The sequence below is a fragment of the Dermacentor albipictus genome, chromosome 6 (assembly GCF_038994185.2).
Source record: "Dermacentor albipictus isolate Rhodes 1998 colony chromosome 6, USDA_Dalb.pri_finalv2, whole genome shotgun sequence".
Classification (NCBI taxonomy): Eukaryota; Metazoa; Arthropoda; class Arachnida; order Ixodida; family Ixodidae; genus Dermacentor; species Dermacentor albipictus.
The window spans coordinates 50,913,098-50,932,606 of record NC_091826.1 but is presented as its reverse complement, the minus strand read 5'-3'; the positions used below and the strand labels follow the sequence as shown (position 1 = coordinate 50,932,606).

The 19,509-nt window shown below is 46.4% G+C and overlaps 1 protein-coding gene across 7 annotated transcripts in view; it reads right to left on the bottom strand.

Moving 5' to 3' along the window:
• Nucleotides 1-2,502: 2,502 nt before the first annotated feature.
• LOC139061085 (uncharacterized) overlaps nucleotides 2,503-19,509 on the bottom strand; it is a 36,969-nt gene continuing 19,962 nt past the window's right edge. For 4 of the 7 annotated variants that reach the window (XM_070540563.1, XM_070540561.1, XM_070540559.1 and 1 more), the window contains 3 exons: nucleotides 13,461-13,686; nucleotides 8,045-8,220; nucleotides 6,425-6,928 (listed from right to left, as the gene is read on the bottom strand). In XM_070540563.1, the coding sequence (XP_070396664.1) occupies nucleotides 6,919-6,928; nucleotides 8,045-8,220; nucleotides 13,461-13,686 (412 nt within the window). In that variant the 3' untranslated portion in view covers nucleotides 6,425-6,918. Of the gene's footprint in view, nucleotides 3,120-3,921; nucleotides 4,130-6,424; nucleotides 6,929-8,044; nucleotides 8,221-10,205; nucleotides 10,502-13,460; nucleotides 13,687-19,509 lie in introns of those variants that run through there. The other 3 variants (XR_011515165.1, XR_011515164.1, XR_011515166.1) reach the window with 3 other exon arrangements.

Sequence of the window (19,509 nt, the reverse complement as noted above, 5' to 3'; positions counted from 1 at the left end):
CCGCAGCGGAGGTGAACCAGGCGTTAAGGACTCCCCATACGTGGGCCAGTTCCCAAGATTGTGCGATGCCTGGCCGACCCGCGGCGGAGGTGCAGTTCGCCATTGGGGCCCACATAGACAGCTTCGCTGGTCATCCTTCTTCACAGAGTGGAAGAGCACTCAGGCTGTTTGAGTTAATTACTCGCTTGCTTGTGCTGAAACCTTTACGGGTGATCCCATTTCGCTTTCGCTTGTATTGTAGTCCAATTTCGCATTAGTGTGGCTGAGGGTTGTCTTTCAGGCGTTTCATTTACATTTGAGGCGCAATGGTTGCATAGAATCCGAGCACCTACCTAAACAGAACGGATCGGTGAAATTGGTTCGCTCTTTATCCGCAGACGATCAAACTGCTGATGCCTGTTCTGTTTAAAAGTGTACCGACTGCAGAGAACACAGCCTCGATTTCAGTTTCCAGTTTTTTTAGCAATATTGTCAAAGCGTGAAAAAAAAAATGAACAGCAAGCTTCAGCGGCTTGCGCAGGTGTGAATTCTATAATTGAAACAATAGTGACTCCTCCGGCACAACGCCTCAACATAGTACAGAACTCGTCCATTCCTCTGCTTTGTCCATGGCTCATTAGTGGCCTTGTCTCACGGATACAAACCCCGTAATCACTGCTCTGTTAGTAAGTTACGATCCCATGTAATGTGCATTACTAAAGCAGAAGTGTCACAGAAGCAACAAAAAGGCCGTTTGATAAAACACGCCACACAATGTAGAAATGAGAGGCATGTTAACCAGCGCCAGACATTGCAGCACAACAGTCCTTCGTAAAACGGGTCAAGCGGACTGCCGAGACGAGTGGAGCCTTGGACTAAAGTGGCTCTTACCATTCCTCGAAAACACTTTTAAACAATGAACGTTTCTCTCTCTTTCTCTCTCTCCTAGTACACATGCGTATTTAGCAGTACTAGAGTTGACGTAATAAGCAATGCTTGCTTTTCTTATTCTATCTTTTCCTTTTTTCTTGCAAGCATGAGGAAAGGCTGACACGGGCTGAAGTGTCCATTTTGCGTTAGTTTCTTTTTTTAATGAATGAATGAATGAATGAATGAATGAATGAATGAATGAATGAATGAATGAATGAATGAATGAATGAATGAATGAATGAATGAAGTTTCATTATTAATAGACAAGATATAGTACAAGGCAGTAATATACAGGAGGAGGTCCCGAGGTCAAAGACTGTAACGGGACCTCCTGTACAGCGTATAAGTAAAAGTATAAACAACAGTTTCAACAAATAGTGTAAAATACTCAAAAGATAACAAAGTTAGTATTATTTAGGTTTGGCAGTACTAAACAAATCAGCTGCAGACATGCTAGTAAAAAGTGTAATAATTATTATTGCATTTGACTAATTGCAGACCTATAACACCATTATGAAAGTAAATGGATAATGAGACCTAACCAATTGAACTTTAATTTGTGTTGCGTAACTAAATGTACATTTGGACGGGAAAATATACTTATCTAAGTGGATGCAGATGATAAAATGTGGTATTTTAGTTGTCGTTTAAATTGAAATGATTTACATGACTTGATAGTAGGAGGTAGTGTGTTCCAGAAGGAAACGGACGAAAAATGGACACTCTGTTTACCATAATTTAACTAAATCTAACTCATTCATCGGCTTCTTATGTACCAGTTTCTCCTGTTCCCTCCTCAGGTCTAGGCTAATTCGATTTCTTACCATCCTGTGGTCACTGCAGCGCACCTTGCCGAGCACGTCCACATCTTGTATGATGCCAGGGTTAGCGCAGAGTACGAAGTCTATTTCATTTCTAGTCTCGCCGTTCGGGATCCTCCACGTCCACTTTCGGCTGGCCCGCTTGCGGAAGAAGGTATTCATTATCCGCATATTATTCTGTTCCACAAACTCTACTAATAACTCTCCCCTGCTATTCCTAGTGCCTATCATTATCCGCATATTATTCTGTTCTACAAACTCTACTAATAACTCTCCCCTGCTATTCCTAGTGCCTATGCCATATTCCCCCACTGCCTTGTCTCCAGCCTGCTTCTTGCCTACCTTGGCATTGAAGTCGCGGATTAGAATGGTGTATTTAGTTTTCACTCTACCTATCGACAATTCCACGTCTTCATAGAAGCTTTCGACTTCCTGGTCATCATGACTGGATGTAGGGGCGTAACCCTGTACAACCTTCATTTTGTACCTCTTATTAAGTTTCACAAGACCTGCCATCCTCTCGTTAATGCTGTAGAATTCCTGTATGTTACCAGCTATATTCTTATTAATCGAGAATCCGACTACTGGTTCTCTTCTCTCCACTAAGCCCCGGTAGCACAGGACGTGCCCGCTTTTTAGCACTGTAAATGCTTCTTTTAGCCTCCTAACTTCACTGAGCCCTATTATATTCCATTTACTGCCCTCTAATTCCTCCAATAGCACTGCTACACTCGCCTCTCTAGATAACGTTCTAGCGTTAAACGTTGCCAGGTTCATATTGCAATGGCGGCCTCTCCGTGAGACTGTCCATGGTATCCTTACAAAATAAACATTACCAAGAAATGGACACAAGGAAACACCTTAAGCACTTGCAGCTATTACACGACACAGGTAATGGTCACGTTATAAACCGCACGTTCCTAGGGTTCCCTCACAGTCTTATTCGGGTAAGGGCAGCGTTGCGGGGGGTAAGATACCGCTGGACATTCGAAGATAGCCGCGAAATGAGAGAAGTTCCTCGCCGCACGTTGCATAGGTGTGGCGCCTGGGGGTCTCCCTTAGCACAGAGCCCGATGCAGGCAACGACAGAGAAGAGCTTGTCCTCGCTCGCGGACTCCAAGGCCGGCAACATTGGAGGCCTCGCCCACTCGGAGTGCAGGTCAACGAACTCTTCCGCGACCTTGGCGATGAGCGCGAGGGGAGCCAGAGCGAAGTGCCGGGCCCTAATTTGCGAGGCAATTCAGCCACGAGTGGTCGAGGTACGACGACTTTGCCAGGGCCACCGCCGCTAGGTTTAGGCCCAGCCCGCCGTCGCCGAGCGCGGGAGGCATGTCTAAGCCGCGGGAGCAACCAAGTTAGCGGAACTCCACTTTTCGCGCTCCTGCTGACCTTTAGAGAGCACAAAGAAAAGAATATAAAGAAATCATCACAACGTAGCCTTCAAGATCTTGAAGCAAGTACTGCGGATTTCTGAGGGCACGCCAACAAACATAAGGTTTCCTGCCAAATTTACAGGAGGCAACTCCAGCGCTGAATTCATTCAGCTGCCCGTGAAACGATGGCCCGCACTTGGATTTGTCTAATCGTGTTTCCGGGAAAGTGCCACCCTCTATGTAGCTTCCGGTTTTGGCGTCACTAGAGAAGAAATGAAAAAAAAATTCGGAAAAATACAACCCGTTCATCCCAGCTACTACGTTCCTAGCTGAAAACATCAGGGCAATCTGTCATTAATGCCTGTGTTTGTGGCTAGCACGGCGGCTTGGCCGGCACGCAAGAAGCACAAAGTTAGCATACCACCATAGAAAATATCGTAAACGCGAGTAGATAAGGACAGGGGATACAGCATTTGTCCTATGTCCTCGTCTGCTTATATTTCACTCATTTCTGTTTCTATATATAGTCTGTTTCTATATATAGCATAGCTCCCCCAGCTGTCCAGTTCAAGAAGGATATACAAGTGACAGACGCAGATGTGTCTTTCTGACAAGTTTTTTGGCCTGCGTGTCGTCTTCGCGCTGTATATAACCAATCACCTACTAGCCCAACGAGTGCCTTACCAACATTACTCATGAATCCCCGCGTCAGATTTCCTTAAATTCGTGTTATTCAAACTAATTCTTTAATGATCTCTTTCGAGAGTGGCTGCCGTGAGGTGCACGTTAAACATCTCGGAGGTCATGCTTCAACTAACCTGTGCTTTTTTTCGCTTTGCGGAGGGGGCATTGGGTAGGTAAACACGGCGTCTTCGTGGGTGATGCTGAATATCTCCTTCCTTTATATCCGGGACACTGTGGTCAGATACATATCAACGGAAGGCCGTTGCTGCTGCGATGTGTCGTGCAGCGGGAGTTCACCGCAGAAGGTGTCTAAATGGCTCCCCATAGATGAAGTTGACGTTGCTGCACAGGCCGCATCACCATGCAATAATTCAGAAGTTTGTTTAACCACGCGAAGTCTTATTTAAATAAACATACGCAACGGATGGAATGCTTTGGTGGTCGTCCATATAACAAATATTTATTATGGTTGTTGCTTTTAAAAGAGAGGTCACAAGCGGCAACTGGCTGTTGGGCGAAGACTTTTCTAGGGCCTTCGATCTTTTCCCTACATATAAACTCAGAATATTTTTGCAGAATGGACGTGACACCATGCGCACACATGTAGTCAAGCTAATAAATATCGCCATGAAGCCAACGCTTCTCATGTCGCTTTCTTTCGTGTGTCCACATCCGTTATCTCTTTGTCCCTGCGCAAGATAACAACCTGCCCAGGTTGTTATACTCGGGAAGTTTAGTGGGAGGTTATCAATCGCGTCCCCGACAGCGGACAAAATGCAAGAGCAAACCAACACTTTTGCCACATTCTGTATGAGGGCGTGACCGTGCTCATAGGCTAAAGCCGCTCTGAGGAACAAATATTGACCACTTGCGATAGCAAGGGAATGAGCGAAGCGGGCCGGTGTGTAAGAAGTTATTAAAAACCGAGACGCTTCCTCAATCGCGAACCCCTCTTTTTGCTTTTATTCACTTCTTTGTACGTTCTTTGCAAAATCAGTCGTATGAGATCTGTTTTCTTTCGGTGATCAGCTTCCCATCAAATGTCAGAAGATCGGCTTTAAAAGATGGCTATCAAGGCAGAAAGCTGGGCTAGTTGGTGTATCATCATTATTCAAAAGACTAGCGCAAAATAGCAGGGACAGGTCCTGTCGTCTTCTCTGTCTTTGTCCCTGCTATGTTGCGCTAGTCTTTTGAATAATAAAAAATGGCGCAGTTTCTCTCTAAAGGTGAAGCATTGATCGATATAACAAGTCACTAGATGGACAGCTATACGAAGTAAGGATACTAGCTATGGCGGTCTGATGGACTTCTGAACATTCGCTTACTAACTAAATAAACAAGAATGGTGTCATGCGCGCACAATCAACATGAACACATCTCACTCAAAGACCGCGGTAACTCGCCGACAAATCGCTGGACCGAGGAAACGTGGAAGCAGCAGCGAGCGAATCGACCTTAGTGCTGCCTCTCGCTTCAGTGGGAACTAACCGTCGAAAACACAGCGCACACGAAGGTATGAGCCTTCGACGCTCCTAGACTCTGCACTCATCGCCGATCGCTTTCAAGATAGGGCCCGCGCGGCTTCGCCATACGCAGCAGCCGTCGGAGTAGAACACCCACGTCCTCTTTTTCCGGTGCCTTGCACGCAACGGAAGACGGCGTGCTTACGTCCTATTTTCACTCGCATATACAACCCCAAATAAATAAGATAGACCCAAGTCATAGGACTAGTGACAGTGCCTATGTTTCTCCTGTTTGTGTTTGTGTTGCGCTGTTTTCGGTCCCCATTTAGTAAATCATTCTCGCCAGCTTCAACGGCCTAGCACTGGAGGAAGCCACTGATTAAGCCTTGCGCAAATGTCAATAATGCCGTCGGTATAATTTAGCCTAAACATGTTCATCTCTCACGAACAAGCATACAAATGATGGAGCTACGTCTACACTACAGAGAGAGGGTCGCTGTACGTAATCTCGGCGAGCACATAGTCGTTCTTTGCTTTAGCAAGGCGCCACAAGATCCGTGTCCATTTGCTCTTGCACCCGCCGTGGTTGCTCAGTGGCTGTGGTGTTGGGCTGCTGAACACGAGGTCGCGGGATCGAATCCCGGCCATGGCGGCCGCATTTCCATGGGGGCGAAATGTGAAAACACCCGTGTACTCAGATTGAGATGCACGTTACAGAACCCCAGGTGGTCGAAATTTCTGGAGTCCTCCACTATGGTGTGCCTCATAATCAGAAAGTGGTTTGGCACGTAAAACCACATCATTTGTTTTATTTCCTCTTGCGCTGACCTGGGTATGAGCCGTTCGGTGATTTTTGTCGAGAATTTGCTGGTCTAGCATTTAACTCCTTATTTTGCTTCTTTATGGCAGCAAACCTTCGTAATCTTAGCAGCCGAGATGTATCGCATTTTAGTAGTTAGTTCCTTTCCAGCTCTCGTGTTTTGCGTTTACAATGGATCTATGGTTGGCGCATCATTACCTCACTTGCTCTTGCCCTATTCAACCTTACATAGCTAGTTTTACTATTTAGCGTTGCGTCCTTTTAGCCGCAGGGGCGGCGTTCGCAGCTTAGCGCGTCATTAATGTGGATGACAACTTTTGCTTGGTTTCATCAGTGAAGCTCAACCCCGCAAGCTGCTGCACAATTCATTTATTCACTGGCGGTTGTCGAACAACCTTGTTTGGCATTATCGCAAGATCTCCTGGCTACCGCATTCTTGAATGTGGCACCCAGGTAGCTAGGCTAGCTTGCTTGTACGAAGTAGACCTATAAATAAGATGTAAAACCCCCAAAAGCTCACTTTCGATGCGCCAGCGAACCAAGCTGTCGCACAAGCTATCACGTGACGAAGCCAGACAGCTTCGATGCAGCCATCCTGGCTTCCACGAAGTCCTCTTACACCTGCTTGGCAGGATGTCCAATAGCCGTCTCGCGCATGATATCAGCTTCCGGTGATGAAACCGTCGAAAGAAACGAGCCGAGCTGCAGCGAAAGGTCCACGACGGCGTAATACCGGTCCGGGTCCTCCTCGGGCGACACCGACGAAAACGTGAGCACGGTTTCCTCTGAGGTCATTATACGTTGCACGATGTTGTCCATGCTGCGGAAGCCGTTCGCACTGGCGTCCGTCACGTTCTCCTGCGAAGATCAAAAGTAACCTTAGCGACAGTTTTCATCGTAGCATCACGACCTAAGTTTTTTTTTTCTTTCTTCCTTTGGCGAGGCTTGGGGAGCGGGCAAGTTCGTAATCCATGAATAGAGTTGAAGCGCGAAATGACACAGGGAACAGGTTGATTAGGCCCAGTTCCCTGTCCCCTGTACCATTTCTCTCTCCTCTAATCATCCCTTGGTGCATTTAAAACACCTCAAGTGAAGCGCGTTTCATCTTGTCGCCAGGCAAAGATTTACAAGTCATATCTGGTACAAGCACTGCTTGCAAGGAAGTTATCCCAGATATTTACAGAAGCTCACCTAAATGGAACCAAACGCTTTGCAGAAAGCTAGTCATTCAAGTACAACATAGCCAATATCTATAAATGTGATGCAAATATAATGGGGAAAAAGAACACCTTGTTTAGCTCACACTCCGGTGCAGTGGATGATTGAGTGGTCGATACAAATTATTTATAATTGTTTTGATGAAAATTCAAGGGGAGGCGAGGACTAGTGGCATGCATGCTGCACTTTCGCATGCATGCCAGAAGAAAATGTTACGTATTTCTCAATATAGTACGTGCTACTAAACCAGGCATAAAACAATGTAGACGTGCTCTACTTATGTATTAGGGTTTACAAATATTATGCGCGAGCAATGCACGAAACCTAAGTATTCGCTAAAAAAAAGGCTTAGCTTGTTACAAATTTACAAAACCTACCAACACAATCGTCCACAGGGATCTAAAGAGCGATTTGTTTGTTGTACACCACGGAGGCAAAGAGGTACACGCGACGCTTAGGGATGTTTACGTGCCTGGTAACGCATATTATCACGTGTCGCTGCACGTGGTAAAGCCTCCTCTTAAGAACTTATTACTCAGAACTCAGCGCAAATGGAACCAACGCGCGCGTGTGCTAGTTGTCCAGTTTTATATCCACGATACCATGCTACTCTTATATAATGAACTGTGCCAACTGACTACGATGCGCGTAATGCACGGATTCTCGGAGGCCCATTCGGGCAAGTTAATTCCAATGTTCCTCCCTGTGCGTCTGTCTTGGTGCTGTGGAACGTGCAAAGGCGCCCAATTCACGTACATGCGTAACCATGACAGCGACGTATTTCCGGACAAATCCGGCGTAAGTCTCGGTAGCGGATCATGTGATCCCTGTTCGTGACGCCACTTCTGAAAGTCCGGCCATGGGCTCGGGGACACGAAGGGCGGGCTGTCGAGCAGCGTCCACGTTGGGTGACGTTGCAGGTTCCAGAGTGTCTGCATGCGGAATGATCAGTGTTGTTCGTTAGTTTTTTTCACACCTACTGCCAATGCTAACAGTGATTACTACAGGTAGGACACGAACCTAACACATTACAAAATTAAGTCAGCGAGTTAGTACAAAAAGGAATCGAATTTGTATTATTAGTTGAACTCAAACCGACAGGAATTACCTATGCCACAACGCAGAAGAAAATATAATGAAACAGTAACACGAAACTTTATAAACATCTAATGCATAAGCGCATGTCAGAAGATAGGTTTACGGTTCACCTCTTGTAAGCACGTAATTTGTTTTAAGTTAACGATAGTCCCGCCATCTTACATCACTGCTCCAAAACATCTAGCTAAACTTCAGCTAAAAAAGATCAGCAAAAGATCAGCTAAAGTGACTGTGAATTTCTTTAAGCTTCGCTTAAAGAAATTGACAGTCACTTTAGCCTATGCGAAAGAGTAAAGGCGAAACCTTGCGCGCTCAAAAGACATTCATTAAGTTACTTGACATTCTTTTTGGAATACGTTATTCCTTATTGTTTTCTCACGCCATAGGTCGTGGATTCAAGCGTCTTAATTGACGCTACCATAATTACCTGTACCTTCATTAACTTCGCCCTAATTAGCGCAAACTCTCACGAATACGAGTGCCATAACTACCTCTATATTCATTACCTTGTCATTAATTAACTTAGCCTTAACACCAAAGGCACTGGCTTCGATTGCCACATATGTCCGAGGTTTCGACTCCCACCGGAGATGGCAGTTTCGAGTGCCTGAATTAGCTGTATCTTAATTACCTTTGCCTTTTTGGCATGGTCAACGTCACCGGAGCCAGCTGTGCAAGGAGGCGACGACGAACGCGCGAGCAGTGGCATGAGTGCGTCTGTGCGCGAGGCGAGCTCGCATGACTTTCTGTAGCGCACGCCGCGTTTTCAAAGCCACCGTCTCATGAGGCATGTAAGGCTTTAAGGCTTAATAAGGCTTGTAAGGCTTAATAATCTGCAATCTGCGTGGGCGTCATCGCTTGCACCGTGGCACTTCCCTGTAAAATAATTTACGCCCTTAAACTGAAAGAAGACTGTACATCTGCCTATAACTCACATCTTTACACCCAAAAAGGGTGCAGTGGTGTGAGCTATAGACCAATTAGCACCTTTGTTTAGTTTTAAGGACGTAAATTATATTACAATGTTCCCATGAATGTCGTGCTCTGGGCTGAAAAAGCGTCGATCAACGCACAGGGCCCGAAGGGAACAGCCCCCCGACATACTGGCATAGTTCTCGTGGAAGCAAATTTATGTTTCTGCCATGTGCCAGCGAGAGGAAGTGCTAGCAGAATACCCGACAAAGAGAGAGTGATTGTGAAGATTAAGTAGCGCTATTCTCTGCAACGCCCGCATGCTGCACAGCTGGTCGCTCTCGCTTTTACGCAAGGAAACTTGTTGCCATGCGAAGCTGAACACGCACCATACATCTGCCATACATCTGCATCCACCCTACTTCGGCCGTAAAGGCCGATTTACACTCGAGCCACCCAGTGCCGCAAGCTGCACCACACGTGTGTGGTGGTGCGAAAAATCGCACATGCCGAACAAATGCGCACAAATTTCGATTTGCACTGTGTGCTGTTTACACTGGGCACACAGCGTCAACAGAAATTTGGTCACAAGTGCTCGACATGTGCAATTTTCCGCACCACCACACGTATGCGGTGCGGCTGGCGGCACAGGGTGGCTTGAGCGTAAAACGGCCCTTAGGAAGTGGAACGGCTACTTTGCCAAGATTTTGCAAGTTGTATTCTTTACGCATGTGGCGCATTGGGCGTAGAGCATATATCCACACAAGTGGGGGGACTCCGCTCTCAATACAAGCTCGAGATTTTTTTTTCTCCTACAGGTCTCAAATAAGGTTGCACAGAAAGCTACCAACCGCAAAGTTTATAGGCCACAGGCAAACAAGATTTCGCCATTAGGCTTCGTACTCACATGAGGGACTGCCGCTCGGGTGAGCGAGCGATATCGCTCGCAAAATGTTTCGGGGCATTGGGAACTCGCGCTACAGCTGTCACACGTGCATATTCCGTTCTCGTTTGTCGGCGAGGTTTGTGCACATCTAGCGGGTGTAGTTGTGTGCGGCGTCTTGGCCAAGCCGAAGTTCCATGTTCGAGCGCAGTAACGTCCGTACGCAACACTCGGCTCGCTGACAAAGGCGGATGCAAGGTATTGCGAGTGCGCAGCCCTCGCGCGACGCGATAAATATAGACAACCCAAAACGTACGACCAGGCATATCGCTCGCCCGAGTGATAAGAGGAAAGTACGGTCATTTACAACCTACTAAGAATTGAGCACAGGCTTCGCCCGCAAAACCGCACTGCATTCGATGGGACAGTCGTCCCATCGAAGACAACTGGGTACTTTAACCAGACAAATTGTGTGCGCTAGCAAATTAGTACGTGCCGCTAATAACAGTCAAAAATGATACATCAAACCCCTGGTTTACGAAATCCCTCCGGCATCTTAGAAACAAAAAGAAACGTTTGCACCGCACAGCTAAACGACATAGCACGCCTTCCGCGTGGAAGGGATACAAAGATTTTATGATAACTTACTGTTCCGCAGCAGAATCTACTAAGCAAAAATATTTTTCTAGTGATTTACCTTCCCTTGTGAAATCTAACTCTACGAAGTTTTGGAAACTTGTATCCCCCGAACACGATCCGCAACAGATGTCTTTCCTAGACGACAATCATGTTCCACTTTCAGACAGTCATTGCACCTCGGCATTTAACGCATTCTTTTCATCTGTTTTCACCCGGGAAGACCACTTTGATGTTCCATACGTACCCGATTTTGACTTCCCATATATGGAACCGATCGAAATAACTGCAGATGGCATAATACTTCTAATTAAAAGCCTTAAATTATCCACTTCAGCCGGAATTGACAATATTAACTCTAAAATTTTTAAGAACACTGTCTCCGTTTCTCCTTACATTTTATACCAAATTTTCAGGCAATCTTTAGCGACAGGTCAACTTCCCTCCGATAGTGCCTGTGTTTAAAGCCGGTGATAAACATACCACCGAAAGCTACCATCCAATTTCTTTAACTTGCATCTGCTGCAAACTTCTTGAACACATAATCGCTTCTCATGTTTACCGACACTTAGAATCTAACAATTTCTTTTTTAACAACCAACGCGGATTCAGGAAAGGTTTTTCTTGCGAAACCCAGCTACTAGAATTAAGTACAGAACTACACCGCAACATGAACAATAACCTCCAGACTGACTGTATTTTTCTTGATTTCTCAAAAGCCTTTGACCGCGTCGCCCACTGCCGCCTGATTTCTAAATTATCCGCCCTTCGATTAGACTCGCTAACCTTATCTTGGCTCCGTAACTTCCTTTCACTCCATCAGCAGTTCAGGGTTATTAAAAATGTCCAATCCTCCCTTTCTAACGTAACTTTGGGAGTACCACAGGGGTGCGTCCTCGGCCCCCTATTGCTTTGAATCTACATAAACGACTTGCCAGAAAACATTTCTTCCTGCAAGCGAATCTTCGCTGACGATTTCATCATATATCGTCCAATCACCTGTGCCGATTAATGATGCAAAACGACCTTTACCGCATTAATAACTGGTGTAAAAAATTGCTTATGTCGCTGAATACAGAAAAATGCAAAATAATCTCCTTCACACGCAAGCAAAACATTTCCAACTACTGCTACACCATTAACAATCACCAACTGTCGCAGGCATCATCTTATAAGTACCTTGGTAGTCATTTCACACCCAACCTCTCCTGGTCTCACCATATTACCACCATATGCGCAAAAGCTTCAAAATCTTTAGGATATTTACGTCGAAATTTACATAACTGTCCCACTGTCCCACTCACGTTCGTCATCTAGCTTATTAGACCTTCGTTCGCCCACAGCTTGAATTCGCCGCATCTATCTCGTCCCCCCACCAAAATTATTTAATTAACATGCTTGAATCGGTTCAGAATAGGGCTGCCCGTTTCATTTCACGCAATTATGACAACCGTAACAGCATAACGCATATTAAGCTCAATCGTTCACTTGAACCCCTTAGTGCTCGTCGCGACATTGCCCTTTTATGCCTTGTTCACAAATACGCATACAGCAACAGACAATTCCCATTTCACATTGATGCTCCTTCCATCAAATCACGTCGGTTGCATAATCACTTAAGTTTCACACGATTATATGGGCCAACTCACACCTTCAATTCATCTGCTCTTCCTCGCGCCATACGTTTGTGGAATGGTCTTCCAGACAGCATAGCATCCGAACCAGACCACGATTATTTCCGTCAACTCCTGCACTCTTCCTTCTCGCAATAAGAACTTGCCACTAGTATATTTTGTTTTACTTCCGGTGCCATGTTCTGTATACAACCCACGTATTTATTTATTTGTTATTTTGACAGCTTTAAGACCAATAACATCCATCATTTTTTGTACCACTGCCCCCCCTTTTTTTTCCGTATCGCACTTTGTGCCCGACTGCATTCCTTATATTGATAAATGTTTTTACTGTGCACGCCATTAGTTCCTGCGTTTTTATCATGCCCTACCATTGTGCGTATTTTAAACCCTGCCAACTGTTCATGCGCCTAGATTCCGCATATTTGCCAGTCTGTCTTTGGTTGTTGTTTCTTTTCTTGTTACTGTTGTCATCGTAATCGGTATACTTTATAGTTCTTGTATCCAGTTTTGCCATATGTATAATGCCAGCCAATATTTCTTTTTCTTTCTTTTTCTCTCTTCGTATTATTCTTTTTCCCGCACAACCTTGTATTTGCCGCCATACCACATTATCATCGATTCCTCTCCTTTATGTTAAACTGCAAATTTGAGCCATACGTTGCACACTGACAAGTTACTTTGTACTTTTTATTACTTCCCTTACTCAATGCCCTGTCAAGGGGCCTGTAAGGTATGTTCGATAAATTGATAAATATGTTCTCCTTGCCTCCGCGCTCTGTAGCGTATAGCTCCCAACTGGCACCGATATTTAAAGGACTTCGTCTCCGCCATGACGCCACGGAAATTAGCGATCTTAAGTGGCTGACGCAAATATTCGAAATCTCACTTTGCTGGACTGTGGTGTACATATGACTACATTCTTAGTTGGCCCCGACTATAGACATCAAAGAAGAATTTAGGGGGGAAAACAGCGACAATTACGAGCGGAATAAAAGCTTGTACTTGCTTTGACGTTGTAGTACGAGTCCAGTTCGAGGACCCTCGTCACAGGTTTCTCGACACGTTCGGCGAATCCCAGGCGCACGTCCTTGATGAAAGCGACCAAGGCGCTGGCGCAGTAGTCCATGGAAGTTTTGAGGCCCTCATCGTGCAGCACCGCTGCCTTCACCAGCGAGCTTGACAACGCAGGCACGCTATTGACTACGCCTCCGAGAAAAGGTGAAACCTGCGGCCTGCGTTCCAAAATGCGCATCTTAAGTAAAAACAATGGCACTATAAATCCATGTAACCGCAAATTGATATGTAATCTACTGTGACCGCAGCAAGAGAAAACTTATTTTAAAACTGCAGCCCAGAGCGTATCACACGGAAAATATTTGGAGCGCGTGAAGAGCCTGTATAGTTTCAGATAGTATAGATATGAAGGAGCGGACGTGCAAAATATTGTGTTTCAATTATGAGCGGACAGGTCACAAAAGCTTGCAAAAGCAGACGTTTTTAACAGCAAAAAAAAATGGGGGGGGGGCAAGAAATGGCTACCATCACTGCTCGCTGGAAATGATGCCAAATCAAGAACTTTGAGAACTATTCCAGTGGTGAGACATGACCTCCGAAACTTGAAGGTGCAAATCTCGGATGTCATGATCTCGGTTATGCGTCATAACTGTCAAGCACTCCGTACCTGCGGCGGCTGTTAACGTGCCAGCTAGAGACCACCAATAAATAAATTGTAGAATAACCAGTTAAGCTTGTATACAGCTTTGCCAAGATTTGTTGGATAATATGTACTACTCGTCATTAACCAAGTCAATAATAATAAGACTCTCTTGCCATTGGCCGTTCAGAATAACGTTCACAAATCACTGCGGCTCATTATAGGTTGACGCTTAGCACCCTCCAAGTAAATGCATAGCAAGAACGTTTGCGCCACCGCGGCCTCCCGAGATCGTCGAAATTCACCCTGCGCTCTGTCAACTCTTGGAGGTCATGGTAACACGAAAGCAAGAGCTGTTACGCCCACTGCCTGTACCGCGGTTTAGCGGTTTCATTGGGCGTACGTTGCAGATCGCGTGCCTAAGTACACAGCTTTCGATAAGGCACAAGAAAAGAGTAAAAGTCGAGTCCATGAATCGCACCACACCTTGTGGGGATGGCGGCTGTAATGGCCGGGCTTTGCTACGTTCCGGAGCATTGAGCGCAGATGCGCTGATAGCAGTGCCACCTGGGAATGGTCCGCGCTGATAAAGGACGGACGTTGCAGCCACGCCGAGCAAACGTATGCGCAGAAGTCGTCGCATGGGTCGCCATTGCCCACCGTCTCCTGCCGAGAATAGAAAGGCCAAGATGACTAATGCTGCGAAGCAAGCTGGTGTACACGGTCGTCCGCTTAAGCCTTTTAGCTCCCGAATTTTCTTTCTCTCTTGCTTCCTTTCCTTTCTTCTTTCTTCCTTTCTTTCCTTCATTCTTTCTTTCCTCCCTTTTTCTTTCTTTGTTTCCTTCCTTCCTCGTTTCTTTCCTTCTTTCTTTTCTTCGTTGTTTCTTTCTTCTTTCCTTCTTTCTTTCTAGTTAGCTTATACTGCCAGCTAACCTATCAAAACAGGAATGTCCGTGGTGGGGAACAAGAGGAAATAGTCATAGCAAAGTCGTCTTGTAAAAAAATTCAAGGGGCACTTAGTTATCCCTGCGTGGATGAACGCGAAAGCAGTGCGACCACCGCGCCATGCTTAGACACTGTGCCGCAACGCAAGGTCATGGATTCGACTCTCACCAACAGTGGAGGGTTCGTAGCCTTTCTGTACCATCGTGTTGTCACGCCGCAAACGCCTTATTTTCTGCCTCATGAGCCATTTAATGCTTTTGCATTTAAAGATATTGCGTATATAGTATACCTTCAATACATTAAAGCGCACAGAAAATGCTAAATTAACGTACTAGAATTGAAGATGACAGTACATTCCTGGACAAGAAGCTTACTATAGCAAGAAAATTTGAAAGCATACTTACACGAAAGGTTTCACTCACACAATAACACAATATATGTAACAGGTAAGCTTCGAGTTTTGTTACGTTGTTGTCCATTATATCAGGTGGCCAGCCTGTTCTACGTATCCACAGTTATTAAAAGAGCAATTTGTTTATCACGTTTTGTTCTATATTTTAAAAGTGACGTGTGCTTCGAGTGCTTTGTACGAGGCTGTGTTAAATATCTTAAAATGCTTACCTTGACATTGCCGAAAAAAAAATGTTGCGTGAATTTTTTTTTACCTAGGCAGCTCATTACCCACAATATACATGTGCAAAAAACACACTCATTGTTAGGCTGTCGCTTGCAATCAATAAATACTTCGAGGAAAAGTATTTGCTTTCGTCTTAATCAAAGCCTGCCACAATCGCTACACGCGTATGTAAACCAGGAAATTATATGCGAGAATCCGCAAGACCAGCACTTACCGATGGCGTGCATGATTATAATTTCGTCCACACATATCCGTGTTAAATGTCGCATTGGCCAAATTTTCGCCTCAAAGTGGAAGCCGAGTAGTAGTATTACATGATTATATATATATATATATATATATATATATATATATATATATATATATATATATATATATATATATATATATATATATCAGTAGTGGTAGAAGAAGCAGACGAAGAATAAAGGCAGTATTCGGTACGCAACCTCCTGCTCGCGTCACGCACGTCGACCGAATAAGGCGTGGCCGCCACCTCAGCGGCCTCACATCATCATGCAAGTACTCAACACTACGCCCTTAATCCGAAGCGCACAGCTCCACAATCGACACTGATCAGCATCATGACCGCATCCCCGCAGGCCTTGGGCATACCCAAGTAAACCGGATCAGCAGACGATGGGCCCGTGGAAGACTGGATTCGACTCTTCAAGCTCCACGCATCCACTGCATCATGGTTGGAACGGGATGTGGCCGCCAACGTCAATGATTACACCACTGGTGGGGTATTTTGCTTCTACCTAACGCACATATTTAATAACGATGAATCATGGTAGAAAATCAAGGAAGAGATCATCAGTCGATTTCGGGTATACGCTGCGGACTCCATTATTATCCAACAGCCGGAAACATTAGAACTGTGTCACCGCAATCACCCACAGTCTCCACGTAGCAATAATCATGAGTTGCAACCAAAGCCACGCATGACCAGATCGTCGATAACTTTCCCATGTAGTGACCCTACCGAGAAGAGAACGCACAAACCCATGCCTTGCATGATGATAATGACTGCCGAACCACCTTCACCTTTTACGCTCTCGACATTTGACTCGCTCGCACCGTTGTATCATACGCGCGTCCTGCCAGCGGCTTTCTCGTCATGTGACACTTCAATGGCTGCAAACAACGCCCTACTTCAAGCGCAGCTGTTACCGATTCTGATGAAACGAAGCCAACTTGCTTAATGTCGGGACGAAATCAGAAGTACCAGCCCCAACGCACATAACTTTCCAAGCGAAGACAATCTGGAGTCATGTACATCTTGAGATCTAGCTGCTTCGCGACTCTCAAGCCTTCTTATGCATACTGCACCTCAACAAGCGGCTGCCAGTTCAGAAACGTCGCACACGCGACGCGCAAAGCAACATCACGCACTGCGGCATTACCGAAGCGCCCACTCGTCATGTCGTTGCGGTGGCCTCGGAAGAGCTTTTTGAGAAGGCTGCCACACTGTCATCTGTCACACTGTCATTCGTCATCAGACAAATCTCACAAAAAGGAGCAGCCTACACACTACTCATTCATCTCTACGTCATTTAGTGCCAGCAATCAAATGAATATTCGGATAGACACGCTACCTCAACAACTGTCGCAACAACATCACAAAGATCAACATCCGCAACTTCAAGAACAACTTCATCAACCCCGAAGACATTTTCGAAACAGACGACGACAAAGAGCGTCGCCGAAATCACAGATACGACGACAAGAGAGACGTCAATGCGCAAACCCACTAAACCCACGCCGAACTCAACAAGCATGACATTTTCCCAGCATAAAACGTCATCGAGTACGGTTTGGCAGCGATCAAGAATGGCCATACGAAGAGGACTTCAACGGCGGCGCCACGAAATACGGTTCAAAGGATACGGTCCATTTTCGAGCACGATATTCCAACAACCATTCAAGAGAGCAGCAGCACGTGTCTACCAGCTGCGACAAGTGGACCGAGGTCAAAGGAACATGACAAATAAGACATCAGACAAGTACAGGTAACACTATGTACCATTCAGTCCCTAATGACGTCAAACATAAGCTTATCCACCGATGCTACGCCATGCCCCTGCTTCATTCATTTGCGACCAGGGCACACGCTGTGACACCGGCTGTGTTCATGTGTGGGGCACTCATATTTGGACGTTACAGGAAGCCTCACCCACCAGAGCTATGTTAGACGTGGTCAGACAGCTGCACTTTTCTACGAAGCCGTTGTGGTTACAGAATTATCATGGGACAGTGGACTAACAGCGCACCTTTATTTTTCATGTATGAGCATCTGCTATTTCCCTTGTTGCTTGCACTGTCTCGGGTGGAGTGAAGGCGTGTGACAAACCGCACAAAGACGGTACGGTGCACTAGTGGTGAACGAGGCAGACGAACAATAAAGGCAGAGTTCGGGCCACCATATTTGTATCTCCACCTGGAACCTCCTGTTCGCGTCATATTGTATAGTTTTGCTTCATTTTAGCATTTTTCGTCTTTGCATAAGTGGAATGAGCTATCATTGCTTTCGGGTCCGCTGTTCGAAATCACCCTTTCTTTACGGTAATCAGAATATTAACGCGACAGCGTTAAGCAGCTCATGTCGCAGAAAAGCCGGTGTCATCGGCGTCGGTGGCGTTGGCCGTGAGCGATAAATCCCAGCAGGCACTTCATGAATAAAAAAACAACTTGCAAGATGGGATGGGCGGGAATCGAACCAGGGTCTCCGGAGTGTGAGACGGAAACGCTACGACTGAGCCACGACTTCGATGCTTCGAAGCGGTACAATAGCGCCTCTAGTGAATGCGGTGTTGCCTTAGAAACGAGCTGTTTCTAAGGCTCAGGCGTGCGTCGTTTGCTCAGGCGCACATTTCGTTGCCGCGCCGAACGCTGCGTTGCTCGACGCTCACCGCGTCCGATGCGGGGCGCGTAGTCGCTGCGCCGTAGCCCATTGTCTTACACCCCTTGGCGGGTCGCCGGGAACGCTGTCGCGTTCCACTCTTGAAGGCGAAGCTTAAGCGTCCGCTTTGCAGCTGTTATGACGTCATATGGTAGCTACGCGGCCGCGCGCGGCGCAGCAAGGAAGAGCGTGGTTGTGCGGCTAGTATGCTTCGCATAAAAAAAGACCGCGCAATATGCAACGCATTCTTGGCTTAACCAAGCTAAGACTGGCCATTTTTTTTTATGCGAAGCATATTACCAGAGCTCAACCCAGCTCCTCAGGCGCGGCGGTGTCGCCTTCAATACCACGTGACACCGTGACGACCCGACAGAGGAGAAACGGGGCTCCAGCTCGCGCCGTCGCCTTCAAGGCTGACCACGTGACACCGTGACGTCACGACAGAGGAGAAACGGGGCTCAAACTCGCGCCGTCGTTCGCGGCGTCGCCGCGGTATATAAGCAGCTGCGCTTGCCTCTGCTAGACACTCACGAGATGAGATGCCTCCTGGAGACAGAGCTGCTCGTTGGAATGAGAAGCGAAGGTTGCGGCGTGCTACAGAGACTGTTTCTTGGTGGCTTTGCTATGGCGCAGCGAATACGCGCCCCGCATCGGACGCGGGGCGCGCCCCGCATCGGTCGAGCAACGCAGCGTTCGGCGCGACAACGAAATGTGCGCCTGAGCAAGCGCCGCACGCCTGAGCCGACGCCGAGAACACCGGCTTTTCTGCGACACAAGCTCCTTAACGCTGTCGCGTTAAAATAAAGGCTTGTATGCTTCGCATCCTGGGCTTAACCTTAGCTAAGCCACAGCCAGTTTTTTTATTGAGGGGTTTTAGGCTGCTCCCTGCCAACATGGAAAAACCACAAATGAGGCAT